Raw genomic sequence first — 10,926 nt, 5'->3', positions numbered from 1 at the left:
AACAAGATTAGGTGCTGGAAACGTTCTTGACGTGAAAAGTTATTCTAATAACGAGAATGATGAGACCAACGTTATGTGTTTGAAACGGAAAATCCAAAATTACATTCATTCCTGGTGCTATTAGTAGGCATAAAGCGTGAAACATAACAGTTCCGCGGATTTATGGTCTCGGAGAGTAGTGAGTAAAAGTCCCGAAAGCCGTGGAGTGTATCGTATACTTCACATTCTTTTTCATTTATGACGGATCACGAATATACACATTCATTTAGTAAGGAATATAATAAGAAAATATACATAAACCAAATGAATATCGGCAGTTATGAAATTTAAAAATAATGTGTGTATCATATCGCGCATCAATAAAAGTTACAGTGCTGAAAAGGATGCTATAAACAGTATCGACTAACCGAGTAAAATGTTACTTACTTTGACTATTCTTGAAGTCTATAAGTATCACTGACTTGAAGACGCTGCAGGATGCGCAATTCTGCACTCCATGATACCGAACATGAACATCTGAAGAAAGTCTTTTTTGCCCAACATTGATGCTAAAAACGTCCACATTCCTGTCACTAAATTACCACTAAGCGCAAAAATACACTCCCTGCCGTTATTCTCGTACGAATGAAAAAGTGTTTGGATATTTTTGTTAGACATTGTATTCAGAATCGCGCTATCCGCGGAATCTTCACGTCAGAGATGCTTAAGCTCACAATCAGATAACATCTGGAATATTAAATGACATTTTGCTCGATCAGTTAAGACTGATTATAAAAAAAAAAAACACGTGATGCGTAACCACGAACAAACCGTTTACATACATGCATAATATAACTATCAATTAAGCATGTTCGGTATTGAAAATTTCCTATCAGCCTTTCATAGAATATGAGGCATTTAGTCAATGTCAATGATGCGTTAAAATAATGGAATACTCAAACATTCATAAACGTAACACTGTACCCATTAATCCAATTTGAGGAACTATTTCGTGAATATCTGTAGCGTAAACTTGCAAAAAACACAAGTATGAGTATTTTTAGTCATATTGAGCACCAAAAATCTAAACTTAATAAGCACTTGCATTAATAATGCAGTAGGTACCACTGCCATAAATTGAGCACCACAAGGAGAATGGATCTAAAATATACTACAGTACTGTCATGCGTGGCTGCGCTTTTCTGTTGATGAGGGAATCACCTTAAGTGACTTTGGGATAGTGAACTAAGGTATTCGCAACCAAATTTCAGACTTAAATACCCTGTCAGCTTCGCGTGTTTTTGATAAACATTCAGTGCATACGTAGAAATATAGTTCACGTAACAGTTGCAGCATAATGAAAACTGTTAGTTGCATCACTTTGCAAGACTCCAGAAGCTCCCGCAATCTTCAATGCAAACGAAGTTGTCTTGACAATATTTGGGGGGTATTCCATACCAAATAAAGGAAATTTGAACAGATGTTTTGTGAAAATTCTTCAAGCGATAACACAATTCCTAAATTCCCTAACATGTTTTTATACCATTTTCTTATGGAATTAGTTTAACTTACAAATATTTAAATCTTTAGAAAGTTCCGCCTTTCTGAATATTTGAAAAAGATATCAATACCTCATTTTTTGCTCTGATCATTTTAAAATTGGATCCATCATGAAAAAGACTTTCGTCTTTTTTTATACTTTGCGAAAAATTTTGGATTTATAAAAACCAATGCTTGACGAAATTTCGAAAAATTTCTGATTCTGTTGAAAGACGTCACAAGTGGACTGATTTAGTTTCCTGTCTTTCATCATGTTTCTAATGGATTTTATTGTTTATAAACAAAGTTAACATCTTATGGATGGATTTGATTATTTATTTTTCTATTTTTACAAGGATTTCGGTAATTCCCATCGATAAAATCTATTTCTGATTATAAGTCTCCAAAAATTTGTAAAAAATTCAGAAAAATAAATTTCACCTTCAGCATAATCGTGTCGGTTGCAACGTACTTTTCATAAAGTGTAAAATGTTTCATACATTTTATGATATTTCTCAAAGGTTAAACATTGATTTTTGTCAGCGAAAAATTAATTCAAATGCTCTCTAAAATAAAAAAAACGTTTTATAATGAGACCAAGCTTAAAACGATCGAAACAAAAATAACGCTTTGGAATAATTGTTCGAAATTTTACAATTCGGCACTTTGAGAAGTTTTGAATATTTGTAACTTGAAAGAATCAGAATAAATCGAATGGGGGTCTTAGGGATGTGATTATGACCTGAAAATGTTTCAAAAAAATCTAAAATAGTGAGAATCTGAATTGGTTGATTTGACACGAAACGCCTTACTGGTATATAAGATATATACATATTTTGGTATAAAAACTACTAAAAAATCTATGATTGTGTTGAATGATATGAGAAAAGTTTTATTGATAATTTTTCAAAATACCGAACACCCCTACCAGCGATTGCGAAATCTATTAAACCGTCTATTTTCCAGTATATTTAAATATTAATATATACGGGACTGTCCAACCTAATTAGACCACCTCGCAACTTATAGATTAATCAGCTCCGAATTATGCTCACACGATATTTTTCTTGCATTGAGATTGAATTCAACACAACTCACGCCATGTACAAGTTGCTTAACTTTCAACAATCTTATACTCAATGTTTTTAATCAAAGCAAAAAATCGAAACAACAGTTGGTCAACTGCTAGATTAGAAGTACAAAATTTTTTTCTAATTAACACTATCAAAATTTTCCGAAAAAATATCTTGTGCTTGAGTCGTTACTAACAAGACTTGAATCAGAAGTGATAATTACTGGAAAGAAATGCTCTTTTTATAAAAATGCGTACGAGTTTTAAAATTTTTTTAAATGTTTCTCTTGCATCAAATATTTTCCAGGCTGACGCATATACAATATATACAATATTATAAATATTGTTGATCCGCGTTTCAAGGACAATTGATTTGAAAAATTTGAAAAAAAAACCTAGACAAGCTTTCCAGATCGCCAAAGTCCAGAAACGAAAACAAAAATTACCGTCAAGAATTCCAAAATAAAAGGTAGTTTTATTCAATAGCACAGGCCCCTATAATTCTATCGTAATGAAGTGAGCTTTTGTTCAGGAAGCCAAAAAAAATTAGCGTAACGTCTGGTGACCAAGTCTGGTGAGTACAGTTGTTTCAAATGAAGTGAGATATATTCAAATCTTACCTGTAAAGGGCATAGCCGAAAAAATAGGTAAAAGGTCTGTATCTAATAATCTATTTTCAGACTTTAACAAAAGTTAATTGGCTCTTATGACGTGCATTTCTCTAATGCGCGTAGTTGTTTTTTCAAGATTCGACACGTGGAATGACATTTTGTAAAAATGTTTATTCATTTGTCTCAGACATTCTTACCGTGTTATTATATATTGCAAGCGTCCCGTAAAAATTTTAGTCTCATGATTTTGAAAAAAATATCACATAGAAATGGGTAAAAAAGGTTATAACTTTGGATCTACACCCCGAAATGAGATAAATCTTGCAATGGATGGTTCCGTATTATTTTATACGTTAAAAAAATTTTGCTTATTTTGCAAAATCAAATTACGGTAATATATTCAAAATTGTGTGACATTCTAAATGATTAATTGAATATATAAAAGGAAAATTATTTTTGTTCAAATTATTACGAAAAACAGTCACTTGTCAGAGTATCAAATTTAACGATTACGTTTAATTCGAATATTACGTGGTGAATCTCGGAAAAAGCTAAACAGATGGATTATTCTATGAAAAATATACAACTGGGTAAAAAAATGGATGAAAATTTAAAATGACGAATATAATTAAATAGGAAATTGTACATAATAATCACACATCTTACTGGTGCCTATGTCTTTTACCTTCTTTATATTCAGGTATACCCTCTGTTTGGTATTTTTTACTTAATGCTTTGAATAAGTTTACAAAATTATGAAATTTCGACTGAATATTCTTCTGTATTATTTTGATTTTCATTGAGAGGTAGTATATTTAATCTCTATATTTGATCAAAATTTCTGCTCTTGACATGATCAAGAAACGACTTTTTTCAAATTCAGTATCAAATGCATTTTTTCGGTGTACTTCAATCCAAGGACAACTAAAAGACACCAAAAACTGTGAAAACTTGAAATTGAAGTATACATTTTTCACTGAAGTATCCCCAGTTTCTTTCAAGTGTGTTTGAAAACAAATTTTCACTATGCACTGAATTGTATCCTTGAAGGACAAAATAACGTTCATCAGGCGGAGCGTCCCCGTATGTAAAATCCGTTATAAATTGCCAGACTTAAGAATGTTGCATTTTGAGGAAACACGATTGTATATATACATATATACACCATTTCACTAGACTAATTATAATTAAATATCAACGACGGCGATCGAACATTATATTTTATTTTAACGCGAGCATGTTTTACGCGTTTTTCCATGCGTGTTTTTCGTACACATAGTACCCGTTTCTATGATGGTCGAGCGAGTATGCGAACGCGCATGCGCGAAGTACTGAAAAGACCACTTTTAACCTTTTATTTCACCACCTTTTTTTTGTAGTTTTTTATTTATGAAACTACTTTTTTGGTAACAACTACCGAGTTTTTTGGTTCCACATGGTCCCCAAAATATTTCTAAGTCTAAAAAAAAAGATGAAATTTATTTATTTATATGTTGCAAAAATATCACATGTGTACAAATTGTCGAAATTCATACTTTTCCATGGAAAAAAGCATTTTCTGCCAATCTACACTGAAAATCCAAATGCCAATTTGTACACAAACTTAATACAGACCAAAAAAAATTACAGAATTTTTTCGAAATTTTTCTTCTTTTTTTTTTTTTTGTCCACTATATTGGATCCGCCATTTTGAATTTTCGAATTTCGAATTCAAGATTCGTAATCAGTGACCCCAAAAGCCCGTGAATGCAATATTTCGAGTGAATCGCATGTAAGGGAAAATTTAGGTATGCATGAAAGGGTTGTCTTGAGAGTTAAATGTTGTTTTCTGAACTGCGCGCATGCGCTGTCACGAACAAATCTAGCATTACGCAACCCTAACCTCAATTTCGTGCTTCGTGAAAAAACGCATAACATACTCTTATTATAGAAAGAATCGTGTGCGACAAAGAGGTACGGCCTTCACGCCTCGCACATGTGTCAGTGGCTCATTTACGACTCATATTGCAAACTTACGCTGCCCCGAAAAAACCGGGTTTGCCTCTTTGTTACACAATACACTATTCCTTAAAGTTAATTCTCCGTAGCTACCACTAATTGCTTCTGCTTCTTGGCACTTTGTCTCTTTACTTCAGTTGCGTACAAAATGAAATAAGATATGGAAATGTAATATTTTACCTGTATAAATGTCTCATGCGCTTAACTAGCCTTTTCGAAGGTAGAGCAAGAATTACTCGACCGTCAGTAGAGACATGTATCCAAATCCTGGCATGGAAGTTGATCTCTTTAGAAGATTGACGGCTAAGTTAGAGTCTGAGTAGCGTTGTCAGCCGCCATTCATTGAATCTCAGCAGGAGCACCCCTCTTCTCTCGGCAACTCGTGACCCACAGAATCCTTGGGAACATTGAAAAATATTTTATGCGGATCACTGAATTAACCCTTTCAGTCACATATTTTCCACTCAACGTTTTCGCCTGACTTTTGTTACTCGGGAGTTTTTGGGGGTGCTGATCAGTAATCTGAAGTTAGAATTTAATCATTTCTACATCCAAGATGGCAGATCCAATATGGCGGATTTAAAGTCGACAAAACTATAAAAATTCGATGACTCTAGCCAACGAAGATAGAGTCCCATAGAAGCGTACGGCTTGCAGGCTATTTGAAGCAGCTCCGACCGGCGCGTTGAGGTGATCGTGCTCTCTACTGTTGACCGACGGTAGAGCCATCTTACGAATTTACGAGTCGCGAAAAGTTCAAGCGGCCCATAAGCCGTACGCTTCTATGGGACTCTATCTTCGTTGCTCTAGCAGAGACTTGTTATTTGTAGGGTTTACGAAGTCATACGAAGTAACAAAGGGCATTTGAAGTTGTAAATAAATTGTGATGAGGTTAGGACATGGAAATTTTTGAGGTGGGAAGCTGAGCATCCCACTGTGACTGAAACTGTTAAAATGCAAATATTTCCAGGAATTGATGAAAAGTGACCAAAATTCGGAGAGTTCAATTTCATGAAGGCTGAATATTACAAACAAGGTGATACCAAGAATCCATAAATTAGATAAAAGGGAGTATATAAATAAAATCCAAAAATGATGAACACAATTTTCATTGAGGTAGTTGAACCTTCATAACAACATGTGGCATCGATCGTTCGTCGTCAGTAAATTTGACAAATCGGCCGTTCTAGTAAAGGTTTGAGCGACAACACAATGATATTACGTAATTGACTGCCAACAAAAATCTAATTAAACTTGTGAGTAAATAATTGACATCTTCAATTTCGAAATAATTCACTATTAGTGAAGTTCAAATTCGTGACACCGAACGTCCTGAACTTGGATCAAAAAATAGAATCGCCACGATAGAGAAGGGTTACAATATCGTATTTTCAAAAACACAAAAATTTAGTCTAAAGAATTTCAAAGTTTAGATAGTCGAAGTATAAGAAATCCCGCATAAGAATAAGTAAAAATACTGAGAGCTGAAGTTTAGAATCATCGGTAGTAATTCAGAAATATTGAAAAGATATAGAAAACTTACCCATTCTGTTTTCTTGGCTTTTAATATTTTTACCTTCCTGCATTTCGACTTTTCTATTTTTTTATTTCCAATATTTCGAAAGTTTATGAATTGAAGTTTCGTATACTTCGCCTTTGAGTATTACAAACCATATATCATGTGGCCTCTTTACTTTTTAACCCCAGTTCGATGAAACTGATTTCTAATCGTTTGGAATTATCGACCCCACCCTTGATCAAAATCAGAGTTGGATGTAAAAAAAAAATAAATCACTTGTTGTTGAGTCCCCCGATAATTCAGCTTTTTAAGGAATTTCAGTAGTCAATTGCATACCTTTCTCAATTCCATACTGCCTGGATTACTCAGACGCGGAGGTGGTGGTGAAAATGCAATTTTCTCGTAGGGAATAGTCCCTCGACAAAGAGCGCTTGGATCCAAGCTAAGAGCAGCTTTGAGCGCGCTCTTCCTTAGGATGCCATTATTGTTATTCACATTAGCGTTTAAAATTACGTGATTCGGAGATGACACTCGAGTATTTGGCGAAGATAACGAAGTTTCTGTTGGGGGATTCGACGTGGGGATAGCCAAGGAATCCGAATTTGTATCTGTGTTAGTCATACTTTCACAATTCCCATTATCTCTGTTGGTGTTTCCATTTAATACCTTGTTTTGGCATTTGATTGATTTTTCCAGATTTAATTCTGTACTCACTGTTACAGCGTTAGCGTTGCTCTCTTCCGGAGGTAACGCTTTATGTCTACAAGGCACCTGCACAAAAAAAAGTCTGTCTCAATCGCATGTTTTTGATCATAAATTAAGATGCTGGAGTATTTGGAAATGCAAAGCTGAGAAAACTTGTAATTATAGTTACTATACGGTTTAACTCAGTTCAGTTTAGTAGTCAAAATTTTCTAACGGTTTGTGCCTCACTTGGTCCATATAATCGAAAAATATAAGATGAGTCGTGGGGGATGGATGTCTTAAAACGGAAAAATAATCTTAGAGTAGGCTACCTTTTTTCCAGAGATATATTTGCTGGACTCATTATTTGCATTTTGACCACAGTTGTTATGATGCATTTTCGGTTCCGATAGTGCCGTTTCTTGTATTTTTGCGCTTTCGTTTCCGCAGTCATCACAGTGTTGCAAGTATGCGTAAACGATTCCAGGCGCTGGACCGATGCGATATGATACTGGCCGGAAGCTTGTTTTGGGTTGCATATATCCACCACATCCATCCAACTATGCAGAAATCATGCAAAATCTAAGATTCCTGAAATCACGTCTGAGACCTGCATAGCCTCCTTAGACCTAGCGAACATCAAAATAAAATTGAGTAGAGCCCGTTTTCCCGAGTATTGAATTTAGCATTTTCATCACTTACTCATAAATGGGACATGAAGCAACTGTAATTTTTTTAATTGTTAATTGCTGATTAGTATTTTGAGGTTCGCATTAGTTTATTCTTCATTTTACTGCGCTATGTAGTTGAAAAACATGATTATGCAAAAGTGTATCTGGTTAATGTTTGTTCAAATTGTTCCTTTAATAATATTTAGAGATTCACCACAGAATCTTATACCCATAGGAAACTATGAAAATGATGAGTCCGAGTAAACGACTGACTGCGCATGCGCACACTAGTTGATCTCTATTGATCGGCGAGATCATGCCACAGCAATATTTTCGTCTGCAACGCAGGGGAGGCACCATACTCGAAAGGGGGCGTGGAGGTCGAACGGAGGTCGGAGGTCTACAGCGTCTATAATGACGAATGCTCTTATGATGACTCGTATCAGTCATCAGTGAATGAACAATAAAAGTTTCCAAAAACTTGTGCAAAATTCAAAACGGCGGATCCAAATAGCGGACAAACAAAAACAACAGGAAAATTTTTCTTGGCGCGTATTAGTTTTTATAAAAACTTGCATTCAGATTTTCACGGTAGATTAGCAGAAAATGTTTTTTTTCGTCCTAAAGTGCGAATTTCGGTCGTTTGTTTACGTGTGCTATTTTTACAAAAAATAAAAAAAAATGGCATTTTTATTAGACTTATCAATATTTCAGGGACCATGTAGAACCAAAAGACTCAGCAGCTATTACCAAAAAAGTATTTTAATACATATAAAGCTGCAAAAAAAAAAGGTGGGACGCTGAGCGTCCCAGCGCGAATTAAAGGGTTAAGCCGAGTTTCTGCATCAAAAATTGAAGAAGCTCGCGCATGCGCAGTCAGATGCTCAAACTGCTAAATTTCACTATTTTCTCTCGATATAGAGTGCGTTCCGAAATTAGCTCCCAGTGCTGTCAACTATTATTTATCTCTTTTGCGCGGCCGAGTTCGTGACTAACTCTGCCTCTGTTTTGGAGAGTTTTGAGCGCTACCAGCTAGCTTCGGAACGCACCTATAATTGCAACTAATGTTTCTGGGTTATTTCTCGAGTTGCTGAGTGGGGAAATCTATAATTTGATTAGTTGGACAAGGGTTAGGGAAAGACTCTGAGTAAGCAAACTTATTATTTATGGTCTATATCTTGCTAGTAACACTGGTACACTCACGCTGCTACGTACGTTGATGCATTCTGTTTCTGGATCAGGCCGCATTATCGTTATTTCTCTCTCGCAAGCAGGGAGAATATCGTAGTTAGGCATTGGATGGTCAATAACATCAGGATCCTATCAGATTAAGGAAATTCCGTTTTCATTTATTCATAACGTTTATATGATGGCAGTAATTATACGAATCGGACAATCACCTGTAGGCAATAGCCTATCCTTTCGACAATTGTCGAGAAACTGGGCCTGTCCTCTGGATGAGGATGCCAGCATTGAGTCATTACGCCATAAATTGGATCGGGGCATCCAGCTGGCCTCTCTAACCGCCCACCGGTTGTTACCATCGACATAACTTCTCGGTTTGCACACCCTGTGTACGGCATGTAACCGAAGGACATAATTTCCCATAGAAGGACACCAAAAGCCCTGTTCAATACACAAGTATTCTCAATTAACGAATGTAGGTTATTTTTTGTTTCGTATCGACGTTGTAGAGGCAATTTAGATGAATACATACCAGGACAATCTCTTGAAACTTGAAAATCAACTGCGCATGCGCGAGATTTATCGGCTATTCGTGCAGACTGGCCATCCCGAGCTTCAGCTGTCAAACTGCTTCCGGCGGCGATGTAGTTGATGCGAATTTTCGAAGTTAGAATCTCAAATAATTGAGTTAGTAACTCGGAAAGGTTTGGGAAGCATTAGTTATTGTGTCGGAAAGTTGATTCTTCAAAGAACGGTCGGAATTTAATACTTATACTCTTTGAAAATTCAAACGTACACATTTTGTGTACGTTGGCCCCCTGCGTCGCAGACAAGAATACCTATCGCTGCGGGAAGATTTCGCCGACCAATGAGATTGAATTATTTGGCGCATGCGCAGTTGGTTTTCAAGTTTCAAGAGATTGTCCCGGTATACCGACTGATAAATAGTGTATCTAATTCATGACTTTACCAAACGTCCGTTTTCGTAGTGAATATTCCATCGAGAAAACTTTCTGGAGGCATCCACTTTATGGGCAGCATTGCTTTTCCGCCTTTTCTGTAGTAGTCACTTCTGTATATGTCTCTGGCCATACCAAAATCAGCAATTTTCACAATACGACCCGATCCTTTGGATGTCAAAAGACAATTCCTCGCAGCAATGTCACGATGAATGAACCTGGCATCCTCCATATATTTACACCCGTTTGCCACGTCATATGCACACATAACCAGATCTTGCATGGTTAACGTCGTGGGACGATCCTGTACAAAAGATACGACGTTCAGAACTATGTGTTGCTATTCTGCAAATTTCGTACATAAGTATATTCAGTAGTTTTCCTGTTACCGGCCGCGGTCTCTCTTCTCGTAAGAAATTCTTCAGATCACCACCAGCCAACAATTCTAGTACAATATACCGTGGGTGATTGTCAAATGAAACGCCGATAAAATGTACAATATTTGGATGATTAAATTTGCTCATAATAAGAGCCTCCATCATAAAATCTGCTTCGGCTTGCGACGTTGATAACGATGGCAATGTTTTTACGGCGACCGGATGTTCCTCATTTCTGTTGTATTTATATACACCTTGAAAAACCTCGCCAAATGCACCTTGTCCCAGAGGCCTAAAAAATGAAGAAACAGTTTTAAAAATGTGCAAAGGAT

At 36.0% G+C, this 10,926-nt stretch overlaps 1 protein-coding gene across 1 annotated transcript in view; it reads right to left on the bottom strand.

The window, feature by feature from the left end:
- Nucleotides 1-2,920: 2,920 nt before the first annotated feature.
- Nucleotides 2,921-10,926, bottom strand: part of LOC124186304 (leukocyte tyrosine kinase receptor-like) — a 33,162-nt gene continuing 25,156 nt past the window's right edge. The window contains exons 20-26 of the mRNA XM_046577873.1: nucleotides 10,607-10,886; nucleotides 10,229-10,521; nucleotides 9,474-9,699; nucleotides 9,277-9,393; nucleotides 7,735-7,962; nucleotides 7,055-7,489; nucleotides 2,921-5,596 (exon numbers count right to left, since the gene is read on the bottom strand). Coding sequence (XP_046433829.1) covers nucleotides 5,549-5,596; nucleotides 7,055-7,489; nucleotides 7,735-7,962; nucleotides 9,277-9,393; nucleotides 9,474-9,699; nucleotides 10,229-10,521; nucleotides 10,607-10,886 — 1,627 coding nt within the window. The 3' untranslated portion in view covers nucleotides 2,921-5,548. The remainder of the gene's footprint in view (nucleotides 5,597-7,054; nucleotides 7,490-7,734; nucleotides 7,963-9,276; nucleotides 9,394-9,473; nucleotides 9,700-10,228; nucleotides 10,522-10,606; nucleotides 10,887-10,926) is intronic.

The sequence above is a fragment of the Neodiprion fabricii genome, chromosome 7 (genome assembly GCF_021155785.1).
Source record: "Neodiprion fabricii isolate iyNeoFabr1 chromosome 7, iyNeoFabr1.1, whole genome shotgun sequence".
Lineage (NCBI taxonomy): Eukaryota > Metazoa > Arthropoda > Insecta > Hymenoptera > Diprionidae > Neodiprion > Neodiprion fabricii.
Note: the sequence above shows the minus strand (reverse complement) of the source record. Positions and strands in the feature narration are given on the sequence as shown.